The sequence below is a fragment of the Choloepus didactylus genome, chromosome 14 (genome assembly GCF_015220235.1).
Source record: "Choloepus didactylus isolate mChoDid1 chromosome 14, mChoDid1.pri, whole genome shotgun sequence".
NCBI lineage: Eukaryota > Metazoa > Chordata > Mammalia > Pilosa > Megalonychidae > Choloepus > Choloepus didactylus.
Window position 1 is genome coordinate 85,291,944 of NC_051320.1, and position 17,514 is coordinate 85,309,457.

At 36.4% G+C, this 17,514-nt stretch overlaps 1 protein-coding gene across 1 annotated transcript in view; it reads right to left on the reverse strand.

The window, feature by feature from the left end:
• Nucleotides 1-327: 327 nt before the first annotated feature.
• CYRIB (CYFIP related Rac1 interactor B) overlaps nucleotides 328-17,514 on the reverse strand; it is a 135,715-nt gene continuing 118,528 nt past the window's right edge. The window contains 8 exon segments of the mRNA XM_037802864.1: nucleotides 328-1,075; nucleotides 2,233-2,303; nucleotides 4,665-4,791; nucleotides 6,077-6,105; nucleotides 6,107-6,151; nucleotides 7,244-7,360; nucleotides 9,258-9,335; nucleotides 10,344-10,480. Of these exon segments, the coding sequence (XP_037658792.1) occupies nucleotides 1,012-1,075; nucleotides 2,233-2,303; nucleotides 4,665-4,791; nucleotides 6,077-6,105; nucleotides 6,107-6,151; nucleotides 7,244-7,360; nucleotides 9,258-9,335; nucleotides 10,344-10,480 (668 nt within the window). The 3' untranslated portion in view covers nucleotides 328-1,011.

Genomic DNA, 17,514 nt, shown 5'->3' on the forward strand with positions numbered 1-17,514 from the left:
TAGAATTGAGAGTCAAGCAAGAACGAGGTTTTCTTTCTATTACTACATCCATACAGTAGCAAATCAAGATTAAAATTCAAGTTAATCACAAGATTACTGGTCTTACTGTACTTAGCAAGATTTTAAAAGTAATTAAACCATACAGATTTTAAAAATAAACTAAATCATATGTCTATAACCATGTAGACAATGATGAAGAAAAATACTATGCAAAGACCCAGCTCTACCCTAAAAGGGAAAATTATGTAATGTATATACGCATTCTCTGAAAATATACACGGGGAAAATGTTTCAGAAGCCTAAAAACAAAACATCAGTAAACCAAGCCACACTTAGAAAAATGAAAGCTGATTTTTATTTTATCAACAGCCATTCTTTAAACATGAACATGCATACGTAATATTCTACGCACACATCACAGTTTTTAACGTTAGTTAATAAAGGTTAAACACACAACATACATCCTTACAAAAAAGGTCAAAATGCAAACTTAAAACTTTAAACAAAAGTCTTACTAATTTAAAAAAAGTTTGTGTTGGGTACCATTTTGTACAACACAGTTAATTTAAACATTTTCATTTTGGCTGCACATGAAAAAAGCGGCAGTAGAAAATAAAGTCAGTGAGGGTTTTTAAATAGCAGAAAAGGCAGTTTTGCCATGCAGGAGAAGCAATATTAAATATTAGTTTTCAAAAAAAATCCACATTTAAAAATATTTAGTTCAAGTCACAAAATTTCTCTCAGTAGAGACCCCAATGCAATGCATAATTAGCTGCCTTAGATGGCCTGTTTGAAAGGACAATATCCCTTCAGGGTATAACTTTTTGATTTGGCACAGAAAAGAAGTCTTAAGAACAAGAAGAACATGATTAAAAAAGGGGAGAGGAATAGAGGAAAGAAATAAAAAGCAAGAATAAATGAGATAGTAATTGCAATCACTAAAAAACTGTGCATTCTCAGTCATTGCAGAATACTGTCTTCTTTCTACAGCAGGTGCTTATTCCAGAACTGTTATTGCAGCATGGATTTAATTTGCTTGGAGGTAGTCTCATCATTCAAATGTTTTGTTGTGTACCTAAAAGTAAAAGGAATGATTAATTTTAGGGAATTTTTTAAAACCCACTATCTGCATGCAGTTCTATAACTGACAAGACCAGCAATTGGTCACATAAATCTTCTCTCACAAAAATATGCCTTTTTGTTCCAGCTGTAAATCCTAGGTTCTGAATAGCTTATGCTCCCCACCGCTTTTGAAAAGATTACCCAACAGCTGTTTTAACTTATTAAAAAATACATTTTCAGTGCAGAAGAAGCAAGACACCAAAAATCAAATTTATCTTCGAGTTAGAACTAACTTGTTGAAATGATCTGGTTAAATTCTAAAAGTAAACAATTAGCTGTAAATTCCCACTCACTCAGAAGAAAATAACTGTTCTATGTCAAGAGTCAGCAAACTACAGCCTATGCACCAAATTGGGGTTTTTAAATTAATTTTTTAAATGTAGTCCTTTTGAGGTAAATAATACTATAACTTCCCAGCCTTCAATTACTTCTTAATTTTTAAAAATATTTCCAGTCACTTGCTAGCTTTGGAGAGTCTAATCAGAAAAGAAAGGGCTTGTACAAAAAAATCAGGCTGACTGGGACACGGGGAGTATTCAGAAAGGAACTGAGTAGGAAAAATTCACAATACCATAAATACTGGTAAAAGACCAATGAGGTTTGCTTTGTAATAGGATAACTATTACACAGAGCTATGCTTGTCTATACATGTTAAGAAAAAAATCTGGAATGATATATAGCAAAATGGAAATAGGGGTTTATCTCAAAATGAGGAGAGAGATGATTTTTTTGTCTTTAAATGTTCCTGTATTTTCTGAATTGTATTTATAATTACCATGCAATACTTTAATTAAAAAACAAACAATAAAACCCCTGCTTTAAGAGGGGCAAAAAGTGAAAGCCAAAATCTTCAGCAAAGAAATGAACCTGCCACTCTCATTGCTTTATTTCTCCCTTACACACATGCATATAATTCTTCATTATAAAAACATCAGTCAAAAACTGGAAGCAAGATTACCAATAAGCAAAATGAAATGTTCACATTTCTAATCTGAACATTTATATTCATATTCTTTGTCTTCTTCACATTTTGAAGCAGTTTCCTTACATGTTTTTCTATACATATACAAATAAGTGCATATTCATATACAGCTATGTATATCTACATACCTGAGAGCATTTAGAAGACCTTCTACACTATTAGGAGGTTGTTCCTTAAGAACTTTGATACAACCTTTCATCTAAGGAGAAAAGAGTACAAAAAAGATAGAACATTTGTTTTATCACACAACATTTATTTTCAAAATAGTAATACTTAAAATAAGTCAGGACCAAAATGGGAAGTTTTAGGTTGTATATATATTAGCAGAATAAAAATTTAAAACACACCACCCATGTAACCAACAACACAGAGTGAACTGTAATGTAACCTATACAGTTAATTACTATATATACTGTTTTTACCAACTGCAACAAAGGTACCACACTAATCAAAGTGTTAAAAAATAGGGGAAAACTTGCCTGGTGGTGGTGTGGTGAGTGTTGGCGGGTGGGTATATGGGGACTCTAATTTCTGCATGATTTTTCTGTAAACCTACAACTTGCTCTAACCAAACAAAACAAAAACAAAAAAAGGGGGTTTTTTAATCTAATAGACGTAGAATAAAAAATTGCGAGTGTAATATATAATCCCTAGTGAAAACACAACAAAAAAACTAAAGCAAAACAAAATAAACTTAGGACCACAACTATGGAACTAGTGAGAGATTACATATTAGGTCAAAATAATTATTCTTAGGGGAAAATCTACTGAATGTGTCAGTACTTTGTCAAATAAAAACTTTTTGATAACATCTGTTGTCCACAGTATTTTTAAAAAAGGAGAAAAGATCCTATACTTAAAAGAAATTTGAAGAACATCAGCAACAAATGCAGTCTTAAATCACCCACACTAATGAGAAAACAAAGGGTTGGTGTGGTAATTTGAAGCTGTTACGTACCCTAGAAAATGCCATGTTCTTTTAATCCATATCTGTGGGTACAGATCTATTGTAGGTGGACCTTTTGATTAAGTTATTTCAACTGAGATGTGACCCACAGAAGAGAGGAAATTCAGAGAGGCACCAGAGAAGCTGAGCGACAGAGCAGCCAGAAGCTGAAGCAAACAAAACCCGGGAGAGAAGGACGAGCAGACGTCGCTGTGTGCCCTGCTATCCGCCAGAGGAGCCCAAGCTCATGGGTAACTGGTCTTCAGAGAAGGTACTGTCCTGTCAATGCCCTAATTGTGGCATTTTCACTGTCCTCAGAAGTGTAAATTTGTAAACTAATAAATCCCCATTGTTAAAAGCCAGTCCATTTCTGATATATTACATTTTGTCAGCGTTAGCAAACCAAACAGTTGGCTAAGGAAAGTCTCCCTGGCAAAGATGGATTTTAAGTCGAATTTTAAAGGGCAGAATGGACTTGGATTGACAAGGAAAAGGAAAAGCTTTCCAAGACAGAAGAACTCCAAGACAAAAATCATGCGCAGAAGGTAGATAGGACTTTTGCAGGGTTGGAATGATTCACAAAGGGGGTTCACAGAGGGCCCTGAGGGCCATGATGACTCATCTGGTGCTCAGAGGCCAGGCAGCAGAGACTTGTTATAGATTATTAAAAAAGGGGAAAACTCAACAAGATGGTGTTTAAGAAAGACTAAACTGGTTATTGTAAAAAATGCATAGCACAGTAGAAATAACAGGCTTTGGAAGCCAGAGAAATGTGAGTTCAAAACCCTACTCTACCTACCATTCACTATAATTAAATTACTTAATTTCCCTTAACTTTAGTTTCTTTGAAGGGAAAATATCACAACCTACCCTTCCTAGGAGAATTTTCAGAGTTAACTGGAAGAACAAATGTTAAATTCCTGGGACACAGTAATCAGTAAATGTTAACTGATTTCTCTTCAAATGTGATTAAGGTGAGCGAAGGCATGAAAGAATGGCTAGATCATGAACTAGCTGTGACAGGGAAATACAGAAGACACTTCTCACAAAAGATTAGTCAGAATGCTGATGAACTGGAGGTGAAATGGTGAGCAGAGAAATGACAAATAAGAGAAACCATTAAAATGCTTTAATTCTAATAGATACTTTTATAGAGACAAGAAAAATAGAAACCCAGGCTACAGTCACAAATGATTATAATTGGGGGTTGGAGAGGTAAGTAAAGTCCTCAACTTTTGTTCGCTGGAGCACCCTATAACTTTTTATATATGTTTGAAAATAAATCTTTTCATTGAAATAGCTTTTGGCCAAAGGCATTAAAGGGCACAATGGTATCTAGTTATCTGTATTTATGGCCAAATATGCAATAGGCCCACTTATGATAAGAGGTTTCTTTGCAATCAAAGATAATACGTTTACCCTTCAACTGTTCTACTTCACCTGTTTATAAACTACAAGAAATAGGGCAAGAGACCAAAATCCACCATTATAACAAAGTATTAATCTGAGCTCTGTGACAGAATCTATTTTGCTAGCTCTTTATATGAAATAAAAGTCTATGATTTTCCTTTAAGGAAATTCTTTGGAATTTTATGAAATATAAATACAGCTTACATCAATTTTTGAAGTTTTGGCAAATGCTCCCACTGGATGTACATGGTCATAGAGTATTATGACGCCCACCATGACCCGCAAGCAGAAGGACACTGTCTCTTCATTTGTAAATCTGCTTCTGTATTCCCTGGAATGAAGGATGAAGCACATCACGAAATTCTGTAATGAGTTGATTCAACTGACAGTTGATGTTGAAAGACTTACCAACCCATCAGTCTTCAAAAGGAGATACTAACATTACGGCCCCGTCTCCACAATAAGAGCCCAGAGAAATGACAAGTTAAGCAGAACAGTTATCACTCCCATTCTAGTCTCTATTTTTAGTACAGCTAACTCCTGCTTGGCAGAGATTCATTTTAGAGAAATCAAATGTAGCTCCTAAGTAAAAGTTTGGGGATGGGTGTCCTGTATAAAGGTTGCTATCACCAATATGATGAAAAACGTCATTTGAGCTTAACAGAGCAAGTATGTTTGCTATCTAGGGGCTAACTTCACCTAAACACACTATTATATTACTGGATTTGAGTTTTACTATAACTGAATCATATTTATCTAACACTAAGATTATCTCCTTAGAGTTTTAATTCATTCGGGAAAAAGGAAATAGAATTTTGGTCTAGAGAAGGCAGCATGACCCAGCAGAAAGAGCCCAGAACCAGGCTGGAGACACATCCAGGCACATGCACACATGTGGAGATGACCACTGTGCGTTAGGTGTGTTAGTCCCTTCATTTGCCGGGATCTCACTCCCCTCAATCAGAATAATAATAATAATAATTACTGCTACAGCTACTGTAATATACATAAACTTATTATGATAGTTGCCCTCTTCATAAAGGTTTTCAATAAGATGATGTACATGGAAGTTCTCTGAAAAAATAAAAAACAAAAAATGTCTAGCACAAACATATGTTATTCGGGAAACTAGGAGGGATTCTTTCTGCCTGCTGATATGCTTTAAAGAAGAGAACCTCACAAGGGAATTCAGGCCTATATTAAAAAATAAAAATTGAGAACTAACATTGAGAGAGAAAAGGAATATGCAGGAGAATAACTCTAGCCCTCTAGCTAAAAGGCAAAGTTCTTTCTGAAAGGGATAGAGAATGTTTCAGAAGCAAACAGAAGGAGCTGTAATGCTCTCACCCTTGCAACTGATAAAATCTCCATTCTGAACAATCTACGTTAGTCTCCCTAGTCTGAGGCACCTAAAAACCAACTGAACTTTCTGCCTCACCAGAAGTTACATCAAGCTGCCAAATTATTTTAATTTTGTTCATATATTAATATTCAATACTTGGGTATACTTAATTTCCACCTTCTAAATATGAAATGATCAGTACACTTTGGGAATACCAATCATCTCGGCATTATTACTTAGAAGTGAAAAAGACCAGGGAATACTCACGGTGTACTCAAGCATGACTCTGCATACACTAGCCATGGGTGCTTAAACAATCTGTGGTATTTTCTATTGGTAAGTTTTTATTCTGTAAAAGCATATGGGGAACAAAAGAATTAAGTGATAAATAGTTACTACTTCTAAGTAACTTAATTTAAAACCAGCATAACATGAAAAATAGCCACTTAAAAAAATTTGGTTCCCAAGCTCAATTTCTAAAAATGCACGACACTAGGCACTGTTCTAAACTCTGGGGATCCAGTTATGAGCAAGAGAGCAAGCCCCTCCTTTTCTGAGAGGCACTGACATTCTGGCTGGCTGGAGAACCAAAACCAGGCAGACAGGGCTCATATGATGTAGAGCCTTGTAGACCACGGGGTATTTGGATTTTATCCTAAGGGTATTGGGAAGTCACTGGAAATGTTTTAAGTAGAGGAGGAAAAGAACATGATGTATGTTTTAAGATGCTCACTTGACTGCTCTAAGAAAGGATATAAAGTGGGGCAAGAGTGGAGGAAATAAGAATAATGAAAACACGAATGCAGTAGGTCCAGGTCTGAGGGTGATGGGCTGAACTGGAGAGGGAGCAAGACAGGAGTTGAGGTTTCGGACTCAGCATGTATTTTGGAGGGAGACCCAGTAAAACCACCTGATGGAGTGGATGTAGGGGGTAAGATGAAAGGAATTTAGGATGATAATCCATAAATCTGTTGCTTACACAGTGAAACTATTAACTCAGATAGGAAAGACCAGAGAAAGGGGAGGGTTAGAAAAGAAAATTCAGAGGTTGGCTTGGCCATGTTGCTGAGGTGTTGACTACACATCCAAAGGGAGATGGCAAATAAGTGGGTGACTGTGCACATGTGGGCCTCAGGGAAGGGCCAGCACTCAACAATACATTTGGTAGTCTATCAGCTTTGAAATGGTAATATTTAAAGTCATGTGACTTGTTGAGATCATCAGATTTAGTCATACTGGTTCAAAATAAGCTAGGTCTTTCAATCGTTACCAGAAAGGAGTAAAAAATTTACATGATGAAAAATCAAGTAGCAAAATTAGATCAGTAAAACTATTTCATATAAACTCTACCATTAAAAAGTATTTTAACCCAGAAAAAGCACTGCTTGCAGACAGCTAGAACAACAACAATGCAAGAATAACTTCCTTACAGAAGGCTTACCTCTGATACAAATTTTGTTGTGGCATCACTTAACGTTTTTAGCATTGGAGTTGCCTCAGCATAAAACAAAGACATTCGATTTGCCAATTCATTATTTACTTCATTTTCTCCTTCTGCCTGTATGGAAAGTGAGAGCACTTGATATCAGTTCATAAATTATTAAACATGAAAACATTTATAAAAGGACCTAGGGTGCCTGACTCATTAATGCTTGTTAACTTAACCTAATGAATACTCTTAACAAATTATATTTTTAGACCTTCAAGTGAATATAACACTTAAATGTCCCTTAAAATAAAAGATTAAAAATTATATTAAGCAATTTTTAAAACACTAATCACTTAAAATATTTAAAATGATATTAAGCAACTAAAAATTTGATAAAGCTGCCTACTAAATGCAAAGAGATTGATTGCTCTGAAGGATAAAAAATGATTATGACATTGTACCCTGCTCTTCTGCATTATGAACACGCAAGTGTCCACACAACAGCCACAAGAAAATGCTGGAAAAGGGTTGTAAGTAGACTAAGTTAGACTGGAAGAAACTAAGAAGGATTCATGGAAGAGAGAGGCTTGTCTGGGTGATGAGGAGCAGGTAAATGAGTTATTCTAACCAGGCAGGGGGAAGAGCATGTTTTCAAATCACTCAGTAGAGTGCAGTGTAGTAAGGGGTGGTAAATGGTGAACAATAAGCTGGGAAGGAAGTTTGGGGTCCGACTGCGAAGTGCCCTGTATCGTAGCTTAAGTTCTTATTTTTCTTCTGTATATAATGGGGAGCCATTTAGAGTGTTACAGGAAAGACAAGTCAATTCTAGAGAAAGTTAACTGATGATAGAGGGCAGAGTGTACCAAAAAGGAAAAAGAATTATGTCGTTAATGCCAAAAAGAGAATGAGAATGAGAATGAGGCTCTCAACTGAGGTAGAACTAGTAGGAGATGAGGAAGAGATCTGAGAGGTATTTCACTTGACAAATGACAGAATTTACCTCTAATTAAAGAGGGTAAAAAGATGGTGCAAAGGTGACTTTAATGATTTCGGTCTTGAGTGAAGGCAGCATGGTAATCTTAGAGAGCTGTGTGTTTTGCTTTTATTTTATTTTACAGGGTAGGTATGAAAATGACAGAGAGTAAGATCAATTTCACACTAGGCACTGGTCTACGCAAAACCAAACTGATGAAAGTAACATGTTTAAAGGAAGAGAAATCTTTTCCTCTGACCCAGTGACTGTTTTAGAGTTACCACTTAATATTTTTTAAAAGGAAAAAAGATGGCCCCCCCTTTTTTTAAACTTCTTATGTCACTTATTGCTCCTCCATAGTTACAGTATTTCTCAATTAAACTGCTATCTACTTGAGGTTAGAGCTGATCTTCAAAATTTGTTTCTTTAGTTAGCACAGTGTAGGTCCTCAAAATACCTAGAGAAAAAGACAATTTTTTTTTATTTTTTTTTATTTAAGGCTTTACTTAATGGTATTTAACTCCTTGGAAATAAAAAAAGGATATTAAATACTTTGAGAAGAGGAAGCAAGAGGTTAAGAGGCCTAAAGATCCCTGAAAAGACGCTATACCAGCCATGGAGTATGCATGAGGCCGCATCAGGTTCAGATGTGCAGGAAGCCCGTGACCTCTCACCCACCTCTCACCAACACTAGGACTTCCCTTATCCCAGGTCAGTTTCCCTCCAGGACTATTTGTTCTAGGAACATAGGGACAAAACACCCATAATCACTAATTCACAAAATTTTTGTACAATTAAAATGAGAATACATAGAGAAATTTTGTAATTTATTGAAGTACTCCGAGGAATTTAAAGAACTGAGAGGAAAAATAGGTAAACACCATATGGTTTGCTACATTTTGTTCTCTCCTCCTCCATCTATGGTGGCTCTTAATTACTAACTTTTTTATTAATAACTTTATATTTATCTGAGTGAATGTATGACTAAAAAAGAAACTGAAAAATCAAGAGCTGAGTTAATCCACCACCCTCTAATGCAGAGCATTAACTTACTGGAACATTATTAATCCTCATACGACTCAATGTTCTTCTATAATAGCTGAAATCATTCTGTATGGCAGGATTCGTCATCTAAAGAAGACATTTATGAGAGAAAAGTGTATTAAGTAACAAATGCTAATGTAAAAAGTAATGAAAAAAATCTAAATACAGTTTGAATTAGTTCTGTAACATTCCCAAATTCAAAATGACATTTTAAGAACTAAAACTGGTATCATACAAGATGACGTTTTGCACTTTAATTATGTAACACTGTACAGTCCTTACTGAACATATAAGACTACACAGACTATTTCAGTCAGGGTCAGTACACTTTCATTCTTGTTTTCAATAACTTCAAATAATACACTAATAAGATTGCTCACCAAAAAATATTACCAAATAAACAAAATGAAAACAAGAAGAAATATGTATTTGTTTTGGAATATGACAATAAAACTATGTATATCTGTACAACAGGGCAATCCTCAAAAGAACCAAAATTTTATCTACAAATTATTTGTCCTTAAAGTATTAACAAAAGAGAACCAACAGTTTTCTATGACACAAAAATGTCAGAGTTAGTAATCCAATGCTTCTATTTTCTAGAGGAGTTAACTGAGGCGCTGAAAAGTCAAAAGACCTGCCATGGTCACAAAATTGGTTACTGACAGAGCCGAAACTTGAACTCAGGTCTCCTGATACAAAAGCTAATATTTATTCCATTGTACTCATGCCTTCTAACAGGATATTTACAGTTCTACTCCAGCTTAAACAAATAAATAAAACATTTTAACATTTTTATACATTTCCCTGGAAAAAACTAGGGATCAGAAGAAAAGAAAAAAACATATTAGAAAATACGGTTAATATTATTGTTTCAGAGAATTTTAAAAATGTAGTTCAATGAAGACTGAATATTAGGTAGTCTGCTATTTGCCATATAAGATATCAAAAGATCTGCCATAATTTTTAAATACAGTTTTCCATTTTTTCTAAGGTCCAACAGACATTATTTGAACACATTTTAACAGGCTTTTCCTCCTAGTGTTCACTGAAGACTCATAACTTTCATAACAATCTGCGCCAACAGAATTCTACCTTGAGTTCATCAAATCGGAGTGTGAAGTGAAGAATTTCTGCAAACTGTTTAGCAAGAGCCTGCTCTCGCTCTAGATGCTGGGTGGGGGAATATGGGGTACTTGTTAAGGCTCCCAAAAGACCTCTTAATGCTGCTTCTAAAGAAAAAAAAAGATTTAAAATGTTAATTTTTTGTGTTTTTCTGTTATTTGTTTATTAAAACATGAACAATCCAAAATGTTACGATTTCTATTCCCATAAAAGCTCTTGTCAGAAGTCAGATTACCTATATATACAATGTATATGTAATAGGATAAAATTAAAGTTCAAAGTTTTGCCATTGTTAATGAACTGCATACACCCAACTGAATACTGTTAAAAAGGGGGAACAAAAACTTAAAGGAACAAATTCAATTTTATAATTCTGTAAACTGAAATTCAAAATAATGAATGTGATTTTAAATTAAATATCAGGATCAAAGGGTAAATTCTGTTTTACTCACATCATTCTCACACAGTGAGGAATTTTGTTTTATGAAATGGTAATTGTTACCTACAACTGAATAACTTCAATGGCAATTGTGTCCATATAGTCAAATCCGTACATGGATATGAATGAATTATCAACTTCTATATACTGAGAATATACTGCTTATTGATTAACACAAACTGCTTTCTTTCAGCTACTAAGGAGAACAGAATATTTGGTTTAATATTTAAATATTATATTTAATATTTAAGTGTCTCAGATTTGGCATCTCAGGACTGTAATATAAATAGTCAATTCATTACATAAGCAAAACAGTTCTTTTGAACTAAGTGCTACTTTTAGAATGCCAGACTAATATATACTGGGTTTAAAAATGGAAATACTGATATTTCTGTAACTAAATTAGTAACAGATTACAGAAACAAACAATCAACTCTAGATTCTGTTCAGAGGAAACAAAACTTAAAGAGTTAGAAGATAGTTTATCAATGCTAAATTAATTAAAACTATGCATTCATGATAAATTAATAAATGTCAAATCATCAACCCCTAACTTTAAAAAAATACTTGTTCTATTATTTATGAAGAGCTCATTATGAGCCAACCTCCGCAGTGGGCTTAATGTCATCTCCCATTGAATTTTCACCATCAACTACAATATGGGCATCACTAACCCCATTTCACAGATGAATATACTGAGTGTTAGAGAGGTTATAGCTCTAGGTCATAGCTGGTCCTATTCCTTCTACTAGAAGAAACTGTCTCATAAACAAAGCAACGTTTTACCTAACCTTCCATAAACTTTTAGAATATTAATCTACTGATTAGTACCAACAGTAGGTACTTCTTAATATGTGTCTATTTTGTGCCGGGCACTGAGCTAGACACTTGGCAGACTTTATTTCTCACCCACACAATAATTCCAAATGATAGCTGTCATCCCTTTTTTATAGTAAATAAGAAAACTATTAACTGCCTACTATGTGCCAGAGAAGAGGGAAATAGAGATGAAGTAGACATGCTCCCTATGCCCACATGAAGCTTTATAATACAGAGAGAAGAAAAATAAAAACCTAGAATTGTGATGTGTGGTGAAAAGAAGTACATGGTACAATAAACAGGTATAAAAATGGAACCTCACCTAGTTGAAGGCTCAGGAAAAGACTTCCCTGAATAAGTGACATCTGGGCTGAGACTGGACTCTGCACTAAGGATGAGCAGGAGTTTGCAAACAGACAGGACAGGGAGCCAGATCCTGAGCTGAGACGAGCATGACATAGTCAAGGTACTGCAAGAAGACCAATATAGGTGGAATAGAGAGGGTAAGGAGGAGGGCAAGGAGAGTAACTGCAATGTTAAGTTCATATGTCAACTTGGCTGGGTTATGGTGTCCAGTTGTTGGGTCAGGCAAACACTGGCCTGACTGTTACTATGAAGGTATTTTGTGGATTTAAATCATTAGTCAGTAGTAGCATCAACAGATGAGTGCATCTAGAATTAACAAAGGAGATTGCCTTCAGCAATAACGGAAATCTCACGCAATCAATTGAAGGTCTTAAAGGGAGAACACAGGATATCAGCAGTCAGAAAGGACTGAGGATTTCACCAATCAGAGAGAAGAATTTCTATCTCTACTTCACTCAGCCAGCTTCTCCTGGGGAAGCCAAGAAAACCTTCACTGGAGTTCCCAATTTGTGGCCTGCCCTACAGAATTTGGACTTGCCAATACCCATGGTTGCATGAGCCAATTCCTATAATAAATCTCATAATATTTACACACATATTATCCTATCACTTCTGTTTCATTGGAGAACTCTAATAGAGTAAACCAAGGCTAAAACAGTATACATATAATTTCTGTGTCACATTAAGAACTCTGGCTTTATCATCCTAATATTCTTGGAGAAACCATTTAAGCAGAGTAGTGACTTCATCAGACTAGCAGCATTTAAAAACTCCACTTCATCTGCAGTGTGGAGAACGGATTGCAGGGGCATTAATGGACTACAGAGGTAGAAGAGTAGGTATGAAGAAGCTCAATTACAAGGAACAACATTTTTGGTTCTTTCGGAAAAACAGTTTCCTTTTCCAAAGATTCAATCCATGTGTTGATGTTAATGTAAGAGAAAGCAAAGTCTGAGAGATATGGAAACGGGAAACCATTTTAAAGAAATGAGAATTAAAGAATTCTCTTTTAAAGAAAGAGAACTTTGATTGCATTTGTCTAGATTTTATCAAGTCTTGGGGGCCAATTTCAGCATTTAAAATGTTTTATCAGTTTGAGGTCAGGTCACTTGACTGAGTTGAGATGGCCAGTGAAGGGCAGTTCCAAGACTCTGTCCATGAATGGTTGATGCCCTCAATGGTAGATCTGCCATAAAAGGTAAACTCAAGATGATAAGGCTGCTTATTTGTCTTTGAAGCAGCTAGATCAGCCTCTTACCCTGGGAGGCGGTATTGGTAGCAGAGATTCCTACCTAATAATGATCTGTCACAAGAGAAGAAATGGAGATGAGGGATCCCAGAAGGTGGTCCGGCTCCCTGGCTGAGAAGACAGGGAGATAAAAGTATCACTGATCTATGGACCGGACTCTCCATTGAAGCTCTCTAAAACAAAATCATGTGGCTATGAGTCTTAGAAAAGGAGGATGACAAGAAGGAAATTAAGGACAACTGGAAGGACGATGCAGAAGTCAATGCTATATAAGAGGATTGCCAGTAAAAATAAAGAAGACAGACTATGTCCACAAACTAGAGCCATTTATTCTCACCAACCACCATCTATCTACTGTCAAAAACCCCAAAGAAGAAGATTTTCTCAGAAGAAAATCCAAAGGATATGGATTATGGGGGATTTTAAGACAAGTGCAAATTCTTTGCCATGTTTCCCATTGACAGATGGAGTCTCTGACTCTTCCCCTTGAATTTGGGCTTCTCCATGATTGCTAAACCAACAGAAGGTGGCCAAAGTGATAATTCTGTGCTAGTTCCAAGTTTAGCCTTTACTAAAAGGCTTCTACTTCCTCCTCTTGGGACACTTTCTCTTAAAACTCAGCCCCGAGGGGCAGGGCAAGATGGCAGAGTGATGAGGTGTGGATTTTAGTCTTTCCTCTAGGGCAGCTGGTAATTACCCAGGAACTGTATGAAACAGAGTTTTCAGGGTCTCCAGTGACCAGTCACACATAGTACACAAGTTTGGAACCAGTGGAAAAGCTGAGATCACAGCAAAATTTGTAAGTTCCTCTGACCAGGGGTCTGGCACCCCTCCCCACCCGGACCTTACAGACTGTCTTGCAGCTGGTTCCTTGAAAGGAGAAAAAAAAAAACACAACAATCTGCTGGGAGGAAGAAGGGGGGCTCAACTCAGTGTCAACAGCAGAATTAAGTAACTAATTAATTAATTAACTTTTTGGAGCTGGGGGTGCTAGAGAAGAGCAGAATTAAAGCTGTTGGAGAGTAACTATCAAGATAATAGCCCAAAGCACATTTTTAAATACTCTATTCTGACACTGAGAAAACTTCCAGGCTGGGGAAAGGCTTTAAAAAGGGACTTTTTTCTTTTTTCTCTTTTCTTTTTTTTTTTTTTAATTTAAAAGTAACATATGTGGTTTGAAAATTTAAAGTAACATGTGGTTATCAGACAGCCCAAGTTGAAGGTCTAGGCTAATCTTGGGGGGAGATGGAGTACCCAGAACTTCTCTGAATTCCAGATTCACTTCTGAAGAAAGTCTCCACACCAGTCTTTAATTGGCAAATTGACTAAGGAATTAAGCTGGAGTTGCCCCAAAGAGGAGAGGGGAGAAAGGAATAGTGTGCCTGGGAGACAGCTGGAGTTCCTAGGATTAGAAGAGTGGAGGGAGGTCCAGTTCATTTGGCAGCCCTCCTTCTCGGAATTCAGACCCCAGGGGCTGGAATTCAGAAACCAGTTTCAGTCAGCCACACCCCCGACAGGATCAGTGTAACAAGAACTAAAGACTCCATAGCTCCTTACATTGGTGGGGGAGCTGCGGGCTGGCATGTGCCACCTGCTGGACAGGACAGGAAAAGCATGGAGTCTAGAGGCTTCACAGGAGGGTCTCATTCTCAGAGAAACTCCATATCTTCCTCTGAGACCTAGGCCTCTCCAGACTGAGAAAACCTGACTGAAGTTGACCATATCTGAGGAGACCTTCTCACAAAAAGGCTACTTAGGGGCAGGGGAAGAAACAGAAAAACAAGAGGTGAAAAATTCTGATCAACTAAATAGAACATAAGTTAGAGGTCTAGAATAAATTGAACTGAACAGCAAAGGTTAGAGAACAAAGCCAAACAACAAGGAAACCCCAGGTAAAAGAGTGAAAATAAGCCCCAGAATAAACTAATCAAGAAAATTAGATGCCCAGACAATTTAAGATAACAAGCCATACTAGGAAACAGGAAAATATGGACCAGCCAAGGAACAAACTGAGATACAGGAGTCGAGGCAATTAATGCTAAATCAAGTCAATGAACTGAGGAAAGAACTAATTAAAGATGTTCAAACAAATCTCCTGAATCAATTCAATGAGATGAAGGAAGTTATGGCAAAAGAGATGAAGGATATAAAGAAGACACTGGATGACCATAAAGAAGAATTCATAAACTTGAAAAAACAAATGGCAGAACTTATGGGAATGAAGGGCACAATGGAGAAGATGAAAAACACAATGGAGGGATACAACAGTAGATTTGAACAGGCAAAAGAAAGGATCAGTGAACTGGAAACAAGACATTTGAATTCATACACACAAAAGAACACATGGTGAAAAGAATGGAAAAATAAGAGCAGGGTCTTAGGGAGCTGAGTGACAACATGAAGCACACAAATATACATGTTATGGGTGTCCCAGAGGGAGAAGAGAGGGGAAAAGGGGCAGAAAGAATAATAGAAGAAATACTCACTGAAAATTTCCTAACTCTTATGAAAGACAGAAAATTACAGATTCAAGAAGTACAGCATACCCCAAACAGAATAGACCCCAATAGACCTACTCCAAGACACTTACTGATCAGATTGTCCAATGTCAAAAGGAAAGAGAGAATTCTGAAAGCAGAAGGAGAAAAGCAATCCATCACATACAACAAGCTCAACAAGACTATGTACAGATTTCTCCGCAGAAACCATGGAGGTGAGAAAACAGTGGCATAATATATTTAAGATACAGAAAGAGAAGAACTGCCAAACAAGAATTCTATATCTGGCAAAACTGTCCTTCAAAAATAAAGGAGAGATTAAAATATTTTCAGATAAACAGACAATGAGAGAGTTTGTGAATAAGAGACCAACGCTACAAGAAATACTAAACAGAGCACTACAAGTAGATAGGAAAGACAGGAGAGAGAAGTTTGGAGAAGAGTGTAGAAATGAAGATTATCAGGAGGGGTAAAAGGAGAGAGAGGGAAATATAAGATATGACATATAAAATCCAAAAGACAAAATGGTAGCAGCTGTAAGACAGAACAAAGACATGGAACATATAATAACATGGATGAACCTTGAGGACATTATGTCGAGCGAAGTTAGCCAGGAACAAAAGGACAAATACTATATGGCCTCACTAATATGAACTAACATTAATGTGCAAACTGAGAGTTAAAAGTGGGTAACACAGGCTGTCAGGAGATAGAGTGCAGAGACTGGGCATTTGATGCTGAAGGACTACAGAATGTTCAGCAGGACTGACTGTACAGATCCAGAAATAGATAGCAGAATACTGTGTGATGGTAGCACAATATTTTAAAGTACACTGAAGAAAGATGTCTGTGAGTAAAGCTGAAAGAGGTGGGATAGGGGAATGTATGACACCAGAGGTAAAGACAGATGATAAAGACTGGGACTGTATAGCTTAGCAAAAACTGGAGTGGCCAATGACTGTTACTAAATATACATATATAAAAATGTTTTTACTTGTGGGAGAACAAATGAATGTCAACCATGCAGAGTGTTGAAAAAGGGATGGTATTGGGGGAAAAAACATAATCAAAGCAAACTGGAATCTATGGTCAACAGTAACATCGTAATATGCTTCCATTAAATGTAACAAAGGCAATATACCAAAGCTAAATGTGTATGAGAGGGGGATATAAGAGAGGGATATGGGATTCTTGGTAGTGGTGTTGCTGTCTGTCTTTACTACTATATTGCAGTGTGAGACATTTTAGTTTTCTTTTATCTTTTTTATTATTCGCTAAAAAACAACAACAAAAAGAAACAACTTTTTTTCGTAATCAGTATGTTCAAGTGCTGACTGTGGTGATATATGTATAACTATATGATGATACCATGAACAACTTATTGTACACTATGGATAATTGTATAGTATGTGACTATATCTCTATAAAATTGTAGGAAAAATATAAATAGGGATAAAAGTGCTGAAGCAAACATAGAGAGATGGATGTACCTATTTACTGTTGATGAGGAGGCAGAACGGTGTAGCATTCTGGAGGTCAGTGTGGTGGTTCCACAAGAAGCAATGTGTGGGGGCCATGCAAATTCATTACGTGGTATGTACTTGGAAGATTTGAGAGCAAAGACACGAATGGACATTTGCATACTGGTGTTTATGGAGGCAGTATTCATGATTTGCAATGGGAGGTGGCCTAAGGGTACAATGACTGAGGAACAGAATGGTGCACTGTGGTGTATGCATGCAGTGGAATACTGAGCAACTACAAGGAGGA